The 22,760-nt window shown below is 38.6% G+C and overlaps 1 protein-coding gene across 14 annotated transcripts in view; it reads left to right on the top strand.

Moving 5' to 3' along the window:
• Positions 1–22,760, top strand: part of CDIN1 (CDAN1 interacting nuclease 1) — a 232,516-nt gene that overhangs the window by 137,393 nt on the left and 72,363 nt on the right. The window contains exon 11 of one of the 14 annotated variants that reach the window (XR_013369964.1): positions 19,675–19,832. The exons of 11 other annotated variants lie outside the window; for them this stretch is intronic. Coding sequence is in view for 2 of the 3 variants with exons in the window: in XM_077880511.1 (XP_077736637.1) it covers positions 1,798–1,834 (37 nt within the window). In the remaining variant the exon portion in view is untranslated. Of the gene's footprint in view, positions 1–261; positions 1,201–1,797; positions 1,913–19,674; positions 19,833–22,760 lie in introns of those variants that run through there. 2 more of the 14 variants (XM_077880511.1, XM_077880512.1) reach the window with 2 other exon arrangements.

Here is a 22,760-nt window from a genome sequence, read left to right on the forward strand (position 1 = left end):
ATTAAATTAAAACTACTGTAGAAACTGCCAATATATCAAAGTTATGTTATAAAACACCTATTTATGCAGGATTATTACTGTTTCAGATTCTTTAACATGAAGGGTGGAATTGTTTAATGGCTTTTTTTGAAATTATTCAGATCATTAAATAGGGCCTAAGTGTCTTGGGGTCCTCCCCTTTGCCTCCCTATAGCCAAAAATTAATTCGAAAATTTTGACAGGTTTCACTTTCTCAGCCATGCGTTGTACTTTCTTCAACAGGGATGTCCCAGGTTTCATTTAAAGAGAAGTCAGAGCAGTTTCTTCAGCAAGGCAAAGTCATGAAAATAAATGGGAAAAGGAGAAACTGCCCTAGGAAAGAGAAACCTGAGACATCATAGCCAGATGCAGTTGACCTCGCTGTACCTCGATTCCATCAAATGGACTGTAAAAAAAAATTTTTTAGACAGACATTGAAAGTTGAATATGGATTGGTGTGAATTCTTAACACCAAGAAATGACTGTTAATTTTGTAAGGCAGGCAGAGCCACTGTAGTTATGTAATAAAATGTCCATTTTTTTTCCCAAAGAGATACATATGAGAACATCTAGGGGTGGGGTGACTTAAGAGCCTGGGGTTTCTTTTAAATTTCTGCAAAGTAAATACATACCTTGAGAGAACTTTAAAAAGGGATTAATAAAATCTGCAAGATGGATATTTAGTGAGGGAGTTCTCTTCTTTTTATGCAGTTTAAAATTTTTACAGTAAAAACCTAAAAAGTCAGGGAGATTCTTAGATCAATCTTGCCCAAAAGTATCATAAAATTATGATATCCTCCATTTTCTAATATTTTCTGGCTGCCACTCTTAATTTTTAAAATCATATGGTATGATCTAAAGATTTTTTTTAAAACAATTTCCAAAGTTTATTAAAAAAAAACAAACCTCATCTCATTGGCTAAGATCAAATCCAATTACAATATTTTAACCCATTAGCAAACCTGGTATCTTCTAATAGAGGAAAGGGCTAAGAAATTCAGCACATTGATTCAAAATATGACAGAAGTATTAGTGTACTTTCTTTGTGCTCTGAAAAGTGTATAGCTCCTAAATGGCATTGTGAACCACTTTTGTTTGTTTAACAAAGGTTGTAATAAATAATTTCCATCTGTATTCCTCTTAGCAAACGAATATTAAAGCATATCTAGTTTCATATTTTAAGCTTTGTTTTTTATCATTATTTACAAAAGCATTTTTCTTGAATTGCAAATATCATTTCCCAACTTAAGGAATATCAAACTATGTCTTTCTAGATGGATCTTTGTCCAGAAAAAAAAAATTTATGTATGTTGAAATTAAAATCTTAATTCTTCCATGATTTTAAAAGTCTATTTTTACTTGGTTATCTTTAGACTTGTAGGCAGTATTTTTATTTTTAAACAACAACAAAAGAAACCCCAAAGATCTCAAACTCTCAGAAATATACATTGATTTGAAGAAAATGTGTTCTTAATCTGAATTTATCATTTACACTATTTGTATTAAGGGATAGTTAATCAAATGTATTGTATTTTTCTATTTTTATAGATCATTTACATTTATTAAGGCAACACAGGAAGCCCCGTTTTAGTTGAACCTTCCAGAGATTGTTTTATTTGAAGGAGTTTTGTTGTTATTTTTTCAGATCCCTGATTAGGAAAAATTCGTATCGTGTGTGTTTATATAATCATAGTAGTCAAAATTGTCTCCATCTATGAATCTTAATAGTTTGCTCTCGTAACAACTATGAGGAAATGTATTAAAATGCCTTAATTACAGGGCAAGAAAAAGAGAAAGCACAGTCTTTTGCATATGATCTTTCAATTGTTCACCAAAGGATAAAGAAAGCATTCAAGCGTGGTTTCAAGAACTGTCAGCATTAAGAAAATGCAAGGTACTTTGTAGAGCCTTAAAGACCTTTCTGGGAAATAGATTTAATTAAAAAGTAAAATAGACTTTTCATTTTAAAGAAATCTTTAAAATGCTATAAAATTTCATAATGTTAATATATTAATAAGGATATTATCTTCTTATCCCAGATGAGAAAAAGTCATTCATGAAGCTGTTATATTTGATTCATACAATGGTGGATCCTATAAATATTTTTCTTTAGGTTTGGTTTAAGAGTGAGAATTACAATGCCTTTTAAAGGATATAATAATTTTAAAAGACCTTCTCTGTCTGATTCATATACACTGGACTCAATCTCATCTGTAAATTAGGAACATCTAGGAGTCTTTCTGCTACTAACAGAAGTCCTTTTACCCGCATTAAAGTTCAAAATGATCAGAAAAATTGTTTTTTTTCCCGTTTATCTTTATTAACATGTTCAGATATGCATTTTTCCCTGTTAGTACAACAACAATCCTCTGTAGTCAGTAGGAGAATTTCAGAAACACTTTGTTCCTTCCCTTTAACTTGCACATTAAGACAAAGCAAAAAAAAAAAAAAAAAAAATTTCCCATTGAGTTTAGTCAAAAAGCCTAATTAACAGTATGTCTTGAGTCACATTAAACTAGGGAAGGTTAACCTGACTATGTGATAAGAAGCTGTCTATAAATAACCCCAGCCTGTCCTTTTAGAGCTAACTTTCAGCTGGTTCTGCCTCTGTCAAGGTTTTGGGAACTTGTCTGCTCTGACCAAGCCTGCACACGTCATTGTTTTCTGGCTACTGCCAAGCACCAGATGTATTCATGTTGAAATTGTCTTCATTTCAGGACACCTTATTCAGAGACAAATCAATCTCAGAAGAGTTGTGTTTTTAAGTAATTACTCTTTCTTTGAGAAACTGTTTCCGGACCAGCATTGTTGTTTTTGCAACTAGTCTTTGACCAATTGTATTCACTGTTCAACACTTAAAAAAAAAAAAAAAAAAAAAAAAAAAAGATTAATTCGGCAGATTATTTAAAGACCTTATTAAAATCTCCAAGGCCTAGGCTCTATTTAACATGACATTGTAGAACAACAGATGCATAGTACAGAGACCGGTTTCCAGTTTAGCTCACAAAGATGTAGTCACTAAAAATGTCTGCTCTCTGTTTCCATTAACTTGAGTTTCTCAGTTTAAATTATTATTCTACAAAAGATAGCGTGAACTACTTTGTTCCTAAATAGTCATACAGTAGATTGAGTAGTGCTTGAAGATTTGTTGCAGTTTGAATGTCGGAAAAATAATGCCTCTGCGTGATAATGAGTATATGATTTGCATGTGCGTTGTGTAATTCACAATATACATAAGCATTCATCATGTTATTCTTTGCAATATGATGAATTATGTCAGTTTATTGCATATGTCTGCATGTACCTCATCTCTTAATTAAAGCATTAATCACTAAAATTACCAAAGATACATAGTTTTACAGTACTTTTAAAATTTAACGTTGATCTTTGCATGGTAATACACATATTATTTCTAATTGGTAGACTATACTAAGACATTTTAAGTAAGGATATCTGTGTTATGATTCTATCATATCAATTATTTTAAATATGCTTGTCTCAATATATACTTACAACATACTTTTTAACCATTTTAAATCATTTTTATTTGAGATTAATTTCCTAAATCACTAAAATTAACAAAGACATACATATATGCATGTATATATGTATATTATATGATGAGCTTTAAAGCTTAAAAGACTATATATATATATATATATATATATATACATATATATATATGTCTTTCTGTACTTCCAGATTTTACAGTTGATCTTTGCATAGTCATATACATTAATCTAATTGGAAGACTGTGATAACACATATTAAGTGAAAATTCCATGTTATGGGCCTAGTAGATCAGTGTTCGATATCTTTTTGTGTGTGTGTGTGTGTGTTCGATATCTTAATTCACATTTTCCACACCCTTTAACAATCGTATTGTTTTAATAATTGTTTCTTTCATTCAAGATTCGTTCTACTTGATGTTACTTTTCTAGCACCTAATATTATTAATTTATAAGTAATAAACACTTGCTAATTACATGATTCAGTTCTTTAGAAATCCATACCTTCAGAACAGAATACAAAATTGTGAGGTTTCGAGGGAAGTGTTTGGAGAGAAAGATACCACCCAATCACAGAATTAAGCTTTTAAGACTTTGGCATTAACAAAAGGGGGAGGCAAGGCACATGTTGCAGCATCCCTGCTCATGAATGCATTCAATGTTGAGTAAAATTTTATTCACTTAACCCCTCAACTGCTTCTGTAACATTTACCACCTCTTTCTTCTCGGCCCAAGACCTTGCTCCATGCTGAGAAGGTAGAGGCCTCCATGTGACTTCTTGAAGCCACCCCATTTTTCTCTGTTTTTGCTAATTCTCTACCCTTGTATCTGATGAGGAGGATTTCTTACTCCTTATTTCTTCCTTTCCTAGTTTTACCTCTTCCCCAGGATTGCAGGGTTTGCCCATGTTTTGAAAGTCATCCTTGGTTTATACAAGTTAGAGCCACTAACTTGTTTCTTTCTTAACTCTGTCACCCAGCATCTGGATATTTATTCACACTGGTGGCCTCTATTTCCACACCCATGTAATGCTACGGAATTTGACAGTCTCCCTTTGTTTCAAAGCCACTTAGGCATGTACCTGGGAGGTGCTGCTTTGATACACAGTTGGTCGTGGTCCTGCATCCTACTCACCAGCCTAAACATTCTATCTTTCCTGATTGAAAGGCTAGGGAATCTTAAGCCTCCTCACGTGACCGGCCACTGATCTCATGCTTGGGGTACAGAGCTGTTTTACACCAGGAAAGCAGTGGTCTCCTATACTTAATTCTCTCCTTGTTTATTCTTTCCCTCCTGCACATTGCCAGTAGATTCCTCTCCAAGAACTTGGCTCTGAGGTGGTGCATTCCCTCAGTGTGTTGCTTATCCCCATCCTGCTCTACTCATGAAACTATATGGACCACATTAGCATACTTCTTTGCCCTCTGGCTTCCTGTTGGGCTCAGTCAGTGGAGGTACCAGCAGAAGATCTAAGGGTGCAGAGAAAGTGCCAACAAAATATTTGTTCCCCAGCTGCTTCCCTTTGGGATCTGCTCAGATCAACTGCCCTGCATGCAACTACCAAGTCAGCCCTGTCAGTGGACCTCTCCATTCAGCCAGTCTCTGCTTTGAGCACCTCCCCTCTTCTGTTTCCCACTCAAGCCTCAGGGTGGTAAGGACTTTCTGCTATTGATAGCCTAGAAGCTTTACACACTCCAACCCCTTAGAATCTTCAGTGGCTGTCCATTATCTCTAGGGAAAAGTCAGGCTCCTTGGTCCAAAAGGTATTTCAGGCCTTTACAATCTGACGTCTGCCTCTCCAGCCTTATGCAGATGTTACTCCATGCACCATTCCAGCCAAACAAACATACTTTTTCCCAAGCCTTTGCTTCTGCCTCTTACAATGCCTGGTTTCTCCCTACTTTTGCCCATTATGTCCGATCTACCCTTCTTCTGAATTGTTCAAATGAAATTATTTATCTGGAGTGTAGACTGAAGCCACAGTTATTGCCATTTGAGGCTAAAGTTCTGTTAAACTTATTTGGAAAACACTACACTAGACTGTGTGTTACCAGAATGTGCCACCAACACATGAAAATGACAAGGAGCTGGGCCAGAAGATTGCGTTCTGTGTGCCACTGCCCTGGCAGGGAATACCTGGATACCTCCAGAATTATGAGGCACCTGTGAACACATCTTCTCCAACTCCCTGTTCTTCAGTTTTCTTGTGTTCTGCACCATCATTATCTGGGTCGATTAGTAACAGTCCAATTAGTTACCATCCAATTAATGACTGTCCACCCCTAGTGGGCAGTTATGGGATCAGACCACTGTATAAGTCATTCAGGCAACCCCAGCCTGCTTATAGGTCAGGGGACCATTGCCGAGTCAGAGCATTGTGTCCAGAAATGTAAGGTCACTTAACCCAAATGGGAAGACTCATATTGATGGCTCCTTGAAACGTTATCTTACCTGATTTCCAAAGTACTATATTCTCCCACCCTTAGAAGTCATTCCTTTGCAATCTCCATTCACAGTCCCTCTTTTTCATGGTTATTTCATCCAGCCTTATGACTTTAAATGCCATCTGCGTACTAATTCTACCCAACGTTTTAAGTCTCCATCCCAGACCTCTCCCCTGAACTTCAGACCCATTTATCCAGCTGCCTGTATAGCATCTCTACTTGGATATATGGCAGACATCTCAAACTCATCATGCCAACTCTAATTCCAGATATCTCTAAAGGCTTTCCCCTTCCCAGTTAATGACATCCCTTCTATCCCTGGGATCATTCCTATTTCTTTCTCTCATACTTTACTTCTGATCTTTCTGGACATCCTATTGATTCTGCCTTCCAAAATATATCCAGAGTCCAACTATTTTTCACTCCTCACTGCTACCACTTGGTCCCAGTCACCATCATCTCTTTCTAGACTCTATCTGAGATGACTTCCTTACTGGTCTCTCTGCTTCTACCCTCACCCTCCTAGTCTTTTTTCAACAAAGCATCCAGATCATCAAATAAAAGACCGTGTTAATCCTCTGTTAAAAAAAATCTTGCATTGATTCCCTAATTGACCCAGAGTAAGAGCTCAAGGCCTTACATTGGCCTTCACAGCCCTGCACACACCCTCCAGTCATTGCTGTACCCTCATCTCCTACCACATTTCTCCTCACTCACTTTGCATCAACCACTCTGGCCTCTTTGCTGTTCAGCTCGTTTGATGAATACATTGTTGCCTCAGGCCCTTTGCACTGAATGTCCCCCTGGCATGAAACACTTTCCCCAGGTGCATACGCGGTTCAGTGTCAAAAGTCAGATGCAGGGCCACTTCTCAGGTTTAACCTGACCACCCCCAATAGCCTCCCCCTTCCATTCCTCCTTTGTGTTCCTCCGTAGTCCTTTTCACCTCCTAGCACAATCTAAGCTATCCCTTATTTGCCCCACTAGAACTAATGTTCTTCAAGGGCAGGGGTTTTTTGTCTGTTTTGTTTACTGCTGTATCCCTAAGACCAGAACCGTGCCTGGTACATAATAAAGCTCTTAATAAATATTTATGGAATAAATGAGTAGGTCTTTCTAGAATAAGCATAGTGTATCTTTAAACATAAGTATATGTATCAATGCTAATGGCAAAAATTGTTCATATTATCAGCATTCAGTGTTCCTAATGTTTCTGACACTTGGAAGGAATGTTTCAAATCTAATGTATTTGTAAGAGAAATAAAGAGTTCTGAGTCTTTTGGTTTTGTAGTTTGAATAAGACAGGCCATCCCCTCTCTCTGTTGCTTTTATTTTACCAGGAAGCCCACTGCAGTTTCGGAGAGAAATAATGCCAACTTTTAAAAAGAATTAGCGGTATTGTTTCATACACCATTAGTAGGTTTGGAGACGATATTACAATTAATTTATCAAACCCTTTATGAGAAATGCACACTGTGACACATGTTAACCATTACTAGCAAGTATCAAGCTTCAAAATTAATTATGCAAATATTCCAAATGTTACCAAATTTAAAATAAAGCAGACGATAGGATCTTGGAGCCAAGTGGAAATAAGTATGCATCCTCCCATTTCCATTTTGATTACAGAGAATTATACAAAACTATTTCATTGAATTTAAAAGATCTATAGTGTTGGCCCTCTCTGCACATATCACAGCCAACAAAAATTGAGAAATTAATATTCCAATGAAACATCATGCAAAGTCTTATTCTTTTTTTAAAATGTGATTTGAATATCCACCTAAAGTGCTATATTTACTATACAAATCCACATTTGCTAGCAAAAATAATTACATTTTGTATGGGAAGAGAGTTTGCTTGGGTCAGAGTTTCACTGAATACTATTTGCTAAAAATGCTCCTCAAAAAAAGGTTGGGTGACCAATTGATTTTGGAAAATGTTGCCTTAAAAAAAAAAAAAAAAAGGAAAATGTTGCCTTACTATATTAAAATTTCAAAGGCTCAGAGAAGTTCCATAGCAAGGAGATATGTTGGTCATGATTTATTTTACATTTCTTAAACTTTGACCAAAGGATCACTTTTTGCATCTAATATCTGTGTCCCCTTTGGAATACCCTCTTGGGAACTCTCGTGTGGTCTACTGACAGGAGATAATCATCAAATCGATGGTGGTATATGAGAGAGGTAGGGGGAAAGGAGGTATGCTACTGTTTCTAAGCTATCTACTCGGAAGTAAATAATACAATAATATCCACCAGGCACCCTAACCAACCATACCTCTCAAGTTAGAAAAGCCTAGATGGCATCTGCTTGGACCAGAGATTGCAAAATAAAATGTTCACAGGCTCCAGGTACACCACTTAAAGGGAAGTTCTGTTGAACTTGAAAACCAGTAGCACTTTGAGATGGAGCCACCATCACTCAGTCTCAACCTACTGTGGCCATGTAGGTATAATTGGCCCAGTATGGCCACATCTTCCAGGTCTCCAAACATACTGAGAGTTAAGATTTTCATGTTTAGTCTCCTCCATCTTGAATGGTGTTAAATTAATTCCATTTTTAAAAGAATACTGAAGGCCAAACAAAATATATCTCCGGTCCACTGCAGTGTGTGGGACTTCTGCCTGGGGAATTGGCATAGCCGCCTAAAAAAGAGAGACATGTGGGGCAACCTCAGATGCACTCTTGATGCAGACATGAGATCCTTGTAGAAACAAAATCACTTTCCCTCCAGTATTTTTGAGACTGGAATATTTCCAACTAGGTCTAAATCTTGTATGTCTGAAAAACCTTAAAGACCAGTTTATTGCATTACCTCATCAAATAATTATGATGATAATTTAATGTTTGTAAAGCATGTTTGCAGTTTACAAAGTCCCAACATTGAAAAATAAAATGAAATTCTGTCATAACAAAATATCACAGACTGGGTGGTTTAAAAAACGGAAATTAATTTTCTCACAATTCTGGAGTCTGGAGTCTTGAGATCAAGATGTAGGCAGAGTTGTTTCCTTCTGAGGACTGTGAGGAAAAGATTTCTTCCAGGCTCTTCTTCTTGGCATGTGGATGGCTGTCTTCTTCCTGTCTTTGAATCATCTTTCCTCTGTACATATCTCTGTCCAAATTTCCTCATCCTGTAGGGACCAATCTTACTGGATTAGGGCCCACTCTGATGACCTCATTTAACCTAATTAACCTCTGGTAAAGATCCTGTCTCCAAATAGGGTCACATTCTGAGGTAATGGGAATTAGGACATAAACATGAATTTGGGGGTTGGGGGGCCTACAATTCAGCCCATAACACTAGGAAAGAACTTTCCAGAAAAAAAGTACTCTCGATTATTTTGTTTTTGTGGGTACCTGAACGTTGGATACAAATTATAACCACAAAATTTTATACTTAAGCCAGGATTTTTTTTTCTATGGATTGAGAGGGAAAGAGTAAATGAAACCAAGTATTCCAGGGATGCCTGGATGGCTCAGTGGTTGAGCGTCTGCCTTCAGCTCAGGTCCTGATCCCAGGATCTGGGATCAAGTCCCACATCAGGCTCCCCATGGGGAGCCTGCTTCTCCCTCTGACGATGTCTCTGCCTCTCTCTGTGTGTCTCTCATGAATAAATAAATAAAATCTTAAAAAAAAAAAAAAAAGAAACCAAGTATTCCAACTTTTATGTAACTTCCCCAGGTACCTACAGGAAATAGCATGTGTATGAACCCTAGGAAAGGAAGGGTTCGTACCGTAGATCTATTTATCTGAACCATCATCCAACACTCGACCAGATAAGACCAGTTGGAACACGGACCTAATAAACATGTAAAATAAGTATGAACTGAATACTGTGATCCAAAAAGAGATATGAAAGCTTACTATTAAATGTTCTTATGCATAAATGTTCTTAGGATCTCAAGCTTATGCAAAGCAATTCACTTTTTGCGCATGCTTCACATTATTTTCTCTTGTTTTAGTGTTCCTTAATATACAGGGAAACACACACACACACACAAAAAGTACATTGTTAGATTTTAATGGCCAACACAGAAAGAAGGTAAAAAAGAAAACAGAATCTTGAATTCAGCATTGGTTATGTAAACTGTATCAAATCAACTTCAAATTCAGCTTTGTTTTCTGAGCTGCTTGCTCACAATTTCCTTCACACCTTCAAAGATTTCTGAGACCCCAGGGTGCTTGAGTTGAAGCTTCCTTCTGGAGCCTTCCTATTGTTTGTTTCCCTATATGGAATAAGTATTTCCAAATACAGACTAATTTTCCTTCAAAACTGTAGCAGAGTGCTGAAATTCACTCATGCACATACTCGTTCATTTATTCCTTTCACACATGCTGTGTGCTAGACTCGGTCATTAAAGATCAAAGATACACGTGGCTCCTAACCTCAGGGAGCTCCCAGTCTGATAAAATGAACAAAAATGTAAAACAGAATTTGTGTGCTAAGTGCAATAGCTATTGGCATGGGGTTCCCAGAATGGGAACAATCAGCCAGAGTAATTGGGAAAGGCCTGAGTTAGATCATAAGAAAGGCACAGTAACTTTCCAGGTAAGTGGTTAAAAGGCAGACCTAGTTGTATGTTGCAAAGGTGCAGAAGCATGAAAATGCATGGTGTATTTAGGGAATTGTAAGTGCTCTGGTTATCTCTGAAGTATAAATTGTGTGTCGGGAAACAGGAGTGGAGGCTGGAGAAATAGGAACCAGGCCATGAAGGGAATTTGGAGAAATCACATGGGCCCTGGGGAGCCTGTGAAATACTTTAATTAGGAAAGTAGCATTTTTAAAAGATCATATGGAGACCAATGTGAGGGATAATTTGGAAAGAAAAAAACGAGAGTTAAGGTACTATTGCAAATCCATTTATGAAATAAGAGACAGAAAAAAAAAAGGAAATATGAGGCAGTAAATGATGTGTTTAAGAAGAGGGTAGGCCCGAGAGCCAACATACCACCCAGGCAGCCTGGCTCTGCCACTTACTGGCTTTGAAACCTTGGTCCAGTGCCTTAAGTTCTCTGAGACTCAGTTTTCTCATCTCAAAAATGGGGATACTAACAAACTCCCCTTTCTAGGATGCTGTGAGAATTAAATGGGCTTACATGCATGAAGTACTTAGAACCATGCCTCGCACATGGTAATCACTCACTATCTGTTAGCTGTCAGTATTGTCATTAATGGTTAAATCAGTAATGGTTAGGACTAACGATGATAGATGCTAAATTTGAGGCAAATTAAAATGGAAGAAATCAGGAATGATCTTGATAAGGTTGTAGAGGAGTGACTCAGCCCATTTGTAGCCTGCCACTTGGCCTAAACACCTAAAGGTAGTTTGTGTTCTGCAGAGTTCCTCCTTGATACCAAGTTCTAACTGTACAGCTTTTATGATTTAATCGGATCAAATTCAGTCACCAAAACAGCCCAAGCATTTCTGCCCCTCCGTCAGTGGTTGCTGCCATCAGGATTCCCCGTCACCTCTGTACCTGAGACCTAGTAATGGAGTGAGCATTACACACACCCTCAGTGTCCTGTGGCATAAGAGAAACCACAAGGCAGTACAGAAGCCCATTCCTTAAATATTTTTAATTCTAAAGAAACACTTTCCATTTTGGTGTTTGTTTTTTCTTAAAGCCAGTGAAAATTTTGGTTTTCTCTTTTTCCCTAAATGTACCGAGCCTTCAAGAAGTACATCACCAGATGATTAACAGTAGGAGCTTTGCAAACTTTTTTTTTCCTCGCTTTTACTTTATTGGGAAAAAATCAAAGTCTTTGGCACTCTAGTCTGATATTTGTAAAAAGGAATTCTGCGGTGAGAAAGAAGACCCACTTTCTCTGCAGGCTTTTCAGAGCAACATCTGCTTCAGTGGAGACAGCGGCTGGCTGCCCAGTGCCTCTCCCAGACTCTGTGGTCCATACCCATAGGGCTGTTGGTTTTCCTGGTTCCTTCAGAGGGGAGCAAATGTCAGCCAGCCATGCTACTAATATTGTCTCTATGTTTGGTCAAGAAGCCAGAGGATTATGGGCTCTGAACTTCTTTCTCTAACTGCATCTGTAGGACCACGTGTCCCTCAGGGTAGGCCAGGATGGTCTGGTTGAGTAAGAACCCCTACTTTATTTCCCTGTCTAATGTGCCCAACTAATGTAAGCTGCTTGAGGGCAACCTTCACTTGTTGAACAGATACACATTGAGCTTCTACTGTGTTCACCATTCTGGGGACCAGCAGTGCAGCCATGAACGAAACAGGTATGGGCTTTGTCCTTGGGAAGCTTGTATTATGATGCAAAAGACAGAAAGTAAGCAAGTAAGTGAACACATTCTTTCAAATCTGGATAAAGTGACCAGGGCAGGTCTTTCTGACCAATTATGGTAAAACACATCTCAATAAAGGAGTTGAATTGCATTCTGACACATTGAATTGGATCCCTCTGTGCTTCAAATTTAGACTAACTTTGAAGATGGCCTTCAAGTTTAGTGCCATTTTGTGCACAGCTTTTTGAGCCCATGTATAATTTGAAGCATTGAATATTTTAGTTGCAGGATAATCTCTGTGGTATGAAGCTTGTCTGGTAAAAAATGGCCATTGACCTGAATGCTATAGTGTCTAGCTTCCTCCATCCCCAGAGCAGCTGAGCACCTATTATCTCATTTCCCGCTGCTTCTGTATACAACAGTAAGCCTGTAAGTAGAAAGGATGAATAAGTGGCCGTGGTCTTACTACCTGTACACTTAAGAGTCTGTGTATGACCAGATTAGGATAGGTAGATCTTAACGGCAACCCAGCTGGCATATATGTGCGAGTTAAACAACCAGAGGCTTCTTGACCATTATAATAAAATTAAAGGGGAAAAATTTGCATTTTCCCAGCATTTGTAAAAGCAGTGAATATTTACACCACTAAAAAGTTTACATTAAGTCAAACACTTCATTTGTTATCAGCACTGAGCCAAGGCCCTATAAAAGATAAAGTAAATTTGCGATTATTTTCCATTAAGCACTCACCCTGTGCTAAGTAGTGAACTTAGACATGATGCTGACCTGAATCAACTTATAGTATCTCCTTGTAAATCTATTTAACAATTTGTTCAACGTTGGTATCTATTACAGCCTGAATAATCCAATTCTGACCTCACTGTTACATTAGACAACCATTACTTCCTAAAAATACACATGCCCACTGGGGAGAACTCTAACGAATCTGTAGAACTTTTGAAGCAACTATTAGCCAGTTTCCTTTCTCATCTATGTTATTATTTTACTATTGATACAGGTTATACATATCTACCAAAATTTGTATGAATGTGCTATTTTCACATATTCTCAGTCAATATGTTTTAAGGGTAAGATTGATTCTTACCAATTATATTTATTCATTTAAGCTATTATTAACATTTTTCCAGATCATAGGACACAGAAGCATATACAGACATCCTGTTCATAATTGTGCCATAGTTCTTAAATGATCTTTTAAGTTAATTTTTAATATACCTCTTAAGCCTTTGGAATAAATGAATCCCAGACATTCTTGTGCTTGCTACTATTTTAAGCACTAAAGACTGTTCTGTGGGTATATGTGTGTGTAATTTGCTTCCTAAATAAAAAGCATCATATTTAGGGAAATTTAATTTCCAAATAGAGATTTAAGAAAGTTATCATTGTATTGTGTAATAATTTTTATGGTCATTTTGTCATAGCATTTTTTTCGAAAGTAGAAAATCATTTTATAGATTCCTCTGCCATCCCCTCACCTACCCCAAATCACTCTGTTAAACAAACAGGACTAGAGATTATAGTCTTCACGTACTAAAAATATGCTTAAAGATTATTTTGAAATAAACCTAAACACTTGAGAATTGAACTAAGAGGCATAATAAGGTTTGCCTGCCATGTTTTTACTCCCTTAGCTTTTCATTCATTTCCTCCCATCACTCAAGTGATCACTGAGCAGCACCTAGACCAGGCACTCTCCAGGCCTCTGTACAGAGGTTCCCCAAATTACAATTTCTGCTCTCCATGAACTCAGTTTAAGAGGGGGTCCCGACCCAGTAAGCCAAATGGCAAATACAGCAACAGTTACAGCATGGAAAGTGTTGGGGCTGAGATGTGCCTGGAGTACAGAGTAGAAGCTCAGGAGGCTCATTTATACCAGCCCCAGCTTAGAGAAGAGAGACCAAAGGAGGGGGAACAGTGTTTAGAACAGAAGGAACAGCATGTGCTGAGGCCCAAAAGTGTGAAACAGTAGAAGCTGTTAGCAGTATGATTAGAGCATAAGGAACAGGAGCCAGATTAAGAAATTCCTTTTGTGATACCACAGTCTTCAAACATTGTCTCTGGCGCAATGCACATAGAGTTTTTTGTTTTTTGTTTTTTTAAAGCAAGTTGCTGACCCAATTAGAAATCTTGTTAAGCCACAGTGTAGAAGACCAGTAAGAGGTGTTTGTTTGGGGGTGTGGGGGCGGAGTTGTTTTGTTCATTGTTTGATTTTATTCATTGTTTTGTTTTGGGGTAGAGAAATACAGGAAAGACGAGGAAAGAGAAACCAGGTGTTTGGGGGTTATTGCTGAAGTTCAGGTGTGAAATGGAAAAGGACTAAAAGCAGTTCAGTAGAGATGGAAAAAAGGAAACATAAATACTAAGGACACATGTTATCCTGTTCCTCTAGGGTAAGTAAGATATTAGAAAGAGAATTTATAATAGGAGTAAAACTCAGAATACTGAGTGGCATTTAAACCATTTGTCCTTTAGTGCCCAATTCATTTGCAATGGGACTTGAACCAAGGGTTCCTGATTTCTGGTATTCTGTGTTCTTTCCCTTAATTCTTCCATCTATAGAAAATGGAAACAAAAATAAAATTTCTCTGTTAGTTATGTCATATATAAGTATCTATGTATACACACATGCCTGTACTTGGACACTTTGTGAATAAAGGAAAACAAGGCATTGCTAAAAGTTGGAGCATTTTCAGGACACCCGGATGGCTCAGTCAGTTAAGCATCTGCTTTTGACTCAGGTCATGATCTTGGGGTCCTGGGATCAAGCCCCGCATCCAGCTCCCTGCTCAGCAGGGAATCTGCTTCCTCCCTCTCCCTCTGTGATCACGCTCACTCTCGCACTCTCTCCAATAAATAAATAAAATCTTAAAAAAAAAATGTTGGCACATTTCCTACCAGAAATCCTTATGGAATGTGTTTTTAAATAACAAAAACAGGGGCTCCTGGGAGGCGTAGTGGTTGAGCGTCTGCCTTCAGCTTGACGCATGGTCCTAGGGCCCTGGGGAATCGCGTCCCACATGGGACTCCCCTCGAGGAGCCTGCTTCTCCCTCTGCCTATGTCTCTGCCTCTCTCTCTGTTTCTCATGAATAAATAGATAAAATATTTAAAATAAATAAATACATACATTTTCAAATTATTGGCAGTTTTTTTTTTTTTTTTTTTTAATTTATGATAGGCACACAGTGAGAGAGAGAGAGAGGCAGAGACACAGGCAGAGGGAGAAGCAGGCTCCATGCACCGGGAGCCCGACGTGGGATTCGATCCCGGGTCTCCAGGATCGCGCCCTGGGCCAAAGGCAGGCGCCAAACCGCTGCGCCACCCAGGGATCCCCAAATTATTGGCAGTTTTTAAGCAGTTAGTGCATTTTAAAAATTATTTTGAATTTATTTTTATTTTATTTTAGTTTCTTAGAATGTGTGTGAGCAGAAGAGAGGCAGAGGGGAAAGGAGAGAGAGACTCCCAAGCAGGCTCCACACCTAGCACGGAGCCTGACGTGGGGCTGAGATCATGACCTGAGCTGAAATCAAGAGTTGGATACCCAACCCAGTGAGCCACCCAGGGTGCCCCAGCAGTGCATTTCTTAAAAATATTTCAATCGTGTGTTTCCTCACCTTAAACATTGAGTGGCAATGTTTGCGAAACGTTTGTTATATTATCTCTCTAAATAAAAGTCAATGATTCCCATAACACCTATGACAGACATTTTTGGGTGAGAAAAATAGTTTAGGTCATTCCTAAAGCAATTTATTTTTAAAATATTTATGTGCAGTCACAAGGGTTCACAAAAAAGAACTGGCCATTGCATGGCTTCAGTTAGCTAAGGGTTTTCATTCACTGCATGTCCTTTTTTATAAGTAAATTTTTCAGAGTTGTGGTTTTCCTCTCACTTTGATTTGTAAAGGTTGGTGTCTATATCTTGGAAAAACTCTATGAACTGAATTGCTAGAATTAAGCAGGATTTTTTTAAGTCATATATTTATAGATTTTACAGCTAGCCAACTCCTCCTGTAGATACAACTGTATTTTACCAGTGAGGAAACTGAGGCCCACTGAGATTAAGTCACTCCGCGTTGAATTCTATAATCTGTGGGTTGGGCAAAACATTTAAAAACAGAGATGAAATTAACATTTATATTAGGAATTGCTTTAATTTCTCAAGTCTTTAATATTCTATAGCTGCTGTCAAAAAGAACTTTTTTGTTTGAGAACTCTTTCAACATAAAACATTTCTCTTAATAATTAATATCAGCCAATAATATTATTAGACCCCAATTCCAAACACCTGCTGACCGCATATAGGACCTGAGGATGTTTCCTGCTGAGCCTTGTTCCCTTACTGCTATTCATACTACACAACACATTTAAAATCAGCTAATGATAATAAAAAATTGAAACATGAATGGCTATAGTCTAGAAATTATTTACATCATTAGTTACAAACCAGGAAGTGGGATAGATGAGTAGAAAGGGCACAGGTTTGGAGGAGGGAAGTGCTAAGTTTGATTCCCATCTGGCCTTGGGCAAATCACTTGATTTATCTTTTTTTTTTTTTTTTTTTTTTTTTTACTCATCTGTAAAGCAAGCACAATTTGGATTCTCAGGGGATTTAGTGAGTTCAAGTATATACAGGGCTGAGAACAAAATCCACATTGGTAAAAAGTAGCTAGAAGTACTGAATACTGGGACTTACCCCATAGGGAAACCAGTGTAGGCCATGTTGAGGAAAACAGATTCGGGGGTGAGATGCTTTGGGAGTCATTGTCTGGTCTTGGTTTGTAACTATGTTACAAATGTTACTATGTTAGAGCCCTCTGCTGTGCTGCCCATGGCTAGTCAGGGAGCCCCTTGTGTTGAGTGTGAGATGGCTGAAGAGTCTGAACACTGCCTGCAGGGGAAAGCCAATGCCCTAATAAAATGTCTCCTTGCCCAAGAGCCCACACAGGGTTTGTCTCCAGCAAGGGACTCCACCCCCCCCCCTTTTTTTTCTTTTCCAACAGCTGCTTCCTTGTGTTTGGAGCCACGTCATGAGTTAGGGTTAATAATTTCTCTTTTCCATGATCTCAGATACTTGAAAAATAAACAGATTTTTTTTCTATAGTTTTAGATTTAAGCCCAAAAAAAAATTTACGGCAATAAAGTGGGGGTGGGAGGGGGGAAGTACATTAACCACTTGGGATTATTTCAAAGTAAAAGACCATTTACTGGATTCATCTAACCTCTGATTTGAGGATCAGTGTTTTAAAAACACCACCAACCACAGACTTGTAAAGTTTGCAGAAACTGCCGACAGACCCAAATATGTTAAAGGTTGTAATCTCTTGAAAGGAGTTGGTTGATTTTCCTGTTGCCCCTCCTGTCAACTTTAACCTCCAACCTTCTCCGGCATGTATCACTACAAATAAAACTGCTGAGGTTTGACAAGAGGATATAAAGTCACTAGGCCATCGCACAGGGATGGCCACATGATTTTCTTCAGCCTGAAATGAATGCTCTGTAATTTGGACTTTTCAATAGGAAGTCATAAACACTCACTCATATCACTTTAGTTTTGATAATTACTGTTTTAAAAAAAAACAGAAATACACATATTAAATGATGTTTGACAACTGGAATTTAGTGGTTTTGTTATTGGTTGTCTTTGACCATTAACTTGGATTTCTGTTCTTAATTTTAATGTATATGATTTCAAGCAAGCAGCATATGATATCGATATAAACATGACATTTGTATACAGCATTATAAATGAATTTTTAGCTCATGATTAAGACAAACCAGATGACAAAAAGCAAACAATGTGTTTGTCTGGCTCTACTAACTTAAAAATAATCCCCTGCACTGGATTCACCTGCAGTGCCTTTCTTCTTTTCAGGAATTTGGGACATGTGGCTCGTGTAGCACTGATGCTCGCCAGGGTTTCTGAGGTTCAGTTATTCGTATAGATTCTCAAATAATTCAGCTGTCTGTGGAAATTATTCCTTCTACACTAGATAAATACTATTTTATGAAATCTCTGGCACCATTCAGTCTGAACTCAGCTCTTTCTCTCTTACTGGTGTCTGAGCATAAGGAATGGGGGCGCTGTTATATCGGTATTTGAACAGTGGCTCTTGCTGAAGGTTTTTGGTTTTGCTTTTTTTTCTTTTAAGGTAGATCTGTGCATTTTTTGTTAGGTTAGGTCCAGCTTAATAGCTTCCAAACAACCCTGAGTCTAGGTAGTTTTATGTCTCCAAAGCCTCCCTTTCTCCGACTTCTCTTCCTTGTATGGGGCAGCTGAGCAGAGGAAGGATATAGGACATGAAGGAGTAAGGAGCATTGGTGCTGGGGACAAGGGGAAGGACACTGATTGGGGCCCACCTGACCTTTTGGTCACCTCAGCAGAATCAGGCACTTTCTGCAGAAGCATTGTGTGTCATCCTAATAAAAGTGCATTCACATACAAACTCCTAAGCCCTTTTCACCTAAGTGCATCACCTCTTCCTGAGCAGAACAGGATCCAGAGCCTAGAAAAGATCTGCATGCTGATTTGGAGCAGGGGCTAGGATGGCGGGGGGGGGGGGGGGGGAGCGGGGGGGAACAGGAGTTGGGGGTAAAAACTGTGTGGGTATGACCTGACATCTTAGAATTCTCAGAAAACTAGATTTTCATAAAGTGCTTATGGCTCAAATTGTTAAGACTGTTAAGAACCCTACTTCGTCCTCCCATTGAACAGTGCAACTTTATTGTATAAATCCAAGTGGTAATTATTAACAACAGATGTAGTGATCTATTGCATTTATACAGCACTTCTACATTCATTATTTTCTTTGAGCCTAACCATCCCTCTAGGAAACTGAAAGCATTTTAATGGATAGTAGAGCAAAACTCAGAAAGATAAAGTGACTTTTCCAAGATTAATTCATTAGCGTCAGAACTAGGATTGTTTTACTGTTCAACAAAAGTGTTGTTTAGCGTTTACTGTGTACCAGGCTTCCAAGGACGAAAGCGGGTCCTTCCCTCAAAGAGCTCACAGTCTTGGGATCCCTGGGTGGCACAGCGGTTTGGCGCCTGCCTTTGGCCCAAGGCGCGATCCTGGAGACCCGGGATCGAATCCCACGTCGGGCTCCCTGGTGCATGGAGCCTGTGTCTCTGCCTCTCTCTCTCTCTCTCTCTCTCTCTCTCTGTGTGTGTGTGACTATCGTAAATAAAAAAAAAAGTTTAATTAAAAAAAAAAAGAGCTCACAGTCTGTAGTGTATGTGGGAGAGAGGGTGGGGTGCTGTGGTAGGTTAACATGGGATATTAGGATCACTGAGGCAGTAGCTCGAACTCAGTCTTGCAGAAGGAGGCCGATTCTGATCTAGCTGTCCCCATTCCAAGTAAGGACAATTTTAAGAATGTTAGCTCTTTGGCCAATTCACATATCTCTTCCCTTTTTTAATTTCCTGAACACCAGTTCCAAAACTTTAGAAGACTAACAGCTATACTATAGAAGAGGCCCAGCCTGATAACCCACCTAGTGAAAAGCAAGACCAAGACCTACCAGACTAATTAGGAAAAGCCATAGAGACCAAGAGCTGGAGCTGCGGGGCTACTTCAGGGGATAACTCAAAGGTCAGAAGAAAAAAAAATAGAAAAAAGTATTTGACTTTTTGTTAACATAAAAGGCCAGAAACCTCCATCTTCATTTTTTATATATCTGTTCCATGACATTAAAATAAATAAACGGTGGAGTACCTGGGGGGCATAGTCAGTTAAGCATCCAGCTCTTGGTTTATGATCTCAGGGTCATGAGATCGAGCCCCACATCAGGCTCCATGCTCAGCAGACGCTCTCCCTCTGCCCTTCCTCCTCATTCTCCCTCTCTTTCTCTAAAATGAATAAATCTTATAAAAATAGAAATAAATAAACCTCTAAAATTTGTATGATGCTACTAGATAGGGGAAACCCATTCTGATTAATTCAGGTATTTTAAACTTTAGACCAATAGCTACAAGATGAGGGACACCTGGGTGGCTCAGTGGTTGAGTGTCTGCCTTTGGCTCAAGGCGTGGTCCTGGGATCTTGGAATCGAGTCCCACATCGGACTCCCTGCAGGGAGCCTGCTTCTCCCCTCTGCCTCTCTCATGAATAAATAAATAAAATCTTTAAAAGCAAAATAGCAAAAATAAATAAATAAATAAATAAATAAATAGATAGATAGATAGATAGATAGATAGATAACACAAAATAGCCACAAGATGAATATTTTGACTACTTAACCAAGTGTCCTTTATATTTGCTTATACCAAGAACTTCATTCCTTCTATTTTATTGATAAAACATATCTGTAGTCCTAATAGATTTAAAACAGGCAGACATGTGATTGAGATGAGATTCAGCTCATCTCTTAACATCGTAAGAATGCTTGCATAGTCCTGAAAAAGATGTTCTTTTAACACTGCCCAATACCACCTTGACAGTTCTAAAGTTAGTATGACTACCAGCCCGCCTCATTCTAGTTGCACATAGCAGCTCAAAATATGTACAAAATTGTGAATAAAAAGAATGGTTTCTCCCCACCAAGAGTAACAATGAGATTTAAGATCCTAAGATGAAGCCCAGAACACAAAAAGTCATCCTATTCTAAGCTGAGAATGAAGAGACAGGAGAAAGACCTTCTTGCCTCAATGCTCTTTGGCTGATATGACCTTTCAGACACTGCTGAGCATTCCCTACCTAGAAGCAGGTTAGAAACGGATTCAAGCAATGGAAGAAGTTGAGGCTCGGAGTGAAAATGTTGAGGAAAAATAAAGTTGGATGGCTTCTAGAGCTTTGAATTTATCTCAGTGTCCGATTGTAGTGGTGCCTTAGAAAGAGAAGTGGGTATCTACAGGAAAGCACTGTGTTAGTGGCTTTTTCCCCAGAACATTTTGGTTTAAATAGGAACTGGAAGCTGACACTGTCCAGTGAAGTACCACTGACCTCATCTGGATTGGGTAACTGGGTGCCCTTTACTGAAGTGGTTTCTGTTACTGGGCCTCTTGCACACGTTGCTTCCTTTAGAGGTAGAGGACCATTGGACCTGCTAAAGATCCACACAGTTCCTGACCTGGGTTCTGAGGCCCAGTAGGTTTCTTAACCCCCACATCACTTAGCTGACTCTGGAAACAAAAACTCTTTCAAGCCAAGATAAAGAATCTTAAGATAAAGATATCTGATATCTCTTCCTTTTCTCCTTGCTCTCTCTTCTCACCTACCACCTCTCACCCTCTCCTACCACCTCCCAGCCTCACCAGTGCACACTTCCTTTGTCCCCACTCTCACTTTCCGGACCAAGACATTATGGTCATTTACCTTCATTGAAGCCCATTTTGTTCCCTCATCCCTGTAAGACTTCTTTTTCTCTTTTAGCCAGGGTTAACTGGTCTTGCATTCCAGGAAAGCTCCTTATGACTGATTTTCTGCTCCAGAAAATCACTTTTCTAAAGTGTCAAAATCTTGAGAAGATCGAGAGCAGTGATGGCCTAACCATATCTATTTTACATTGAAAGTTCTGGGATTGCTGGAGGGCCAAAGGCTGTATAAAACCCCCTTGAGACACAGACTCCCTTCCCCCAAGACCCACCTTTACTCACCTTTTCTCTTATTCCCCACCTTATTTGGGGCATGGACTGGAGATAGTGAACAGGGAAGTCAGAGGATATTACTCTACAGTAAGATTTACATACATTCTGTTACCCATATATACAGGGCAGTAAACTTTTATCTATGCAGAATAACTGTCCTGATCACACTAAATGATATTACATAGTATTTAATTTATTTGATGACTCAGAAGATACCGGAAGTTTAGCATTCTAGAATTTTCTATACTGGAAGATGGAGAGATGAGGTGGGGCTACATCTCTCTGTATCGACCCTCAGCTGTTTAGCCTGTTGACTTTCTCTTCCATAGACTGACAAAGAACAGCATCTATATGCAAGTGACTTTTGATCTGTTGAGTATTGGTGAGTAGAAAATAAATTTAAATGGAATTCCCTGTAGCCGGAGCAGGTGGAAGGGGAGCAAATGAAAACTTCCTCTTTTATGGGCTGCCGAAGAGGGGATAGCTCTTGAAATGCAGTCTGCTAAGTGATCCCAAGCTAATGCAAATTAACAGTTGTTTTCTTTCAGAACTGTATGACTGAATAAACATTTACCATTTGTTTCATTTCTACTCATCTCTTAGAACAGTTGCTACAGGTCTTAATAGTAAGACTTGAAACATATAACGTATTAGCCTTGGCACATCAAAATATTGTTCATCTTCCAAACTTGAGATATTCCAGTTTGGCTTCTCACTGAGTTTATAATGTTCTGAGGGTATGTATCTAAAAATGCATCTTCCTAATCTCCTGGAATTGATTAAAAAAAAAAAAAAAAAAAAAAAAGTCCCTGTAGCTTGTCACTCTTCCCAGCTTAAACATTATCTGTCAGTTGTGAGGTTGACGGGCATTGTGGTACATTTCAATCTTAGGAGGGGCCCAAATGAGAAATTTGAACCATTGAGTAGCATTTTG

Source organism: Canis aureus, chromosome 32 (assembly GCF_053574225.1).
Source record: "Canis aureus isolate CA01 chromosome 32, VMU_Caureus_v.1.0, whole genome shotgun sequence".
Taxonomy (NCBI): domain Eukaryota; kingdom Metazoa; phylum Chordata; class Mammalia; order Carnivora; family Canidae; genus Canis; species Canis aureus.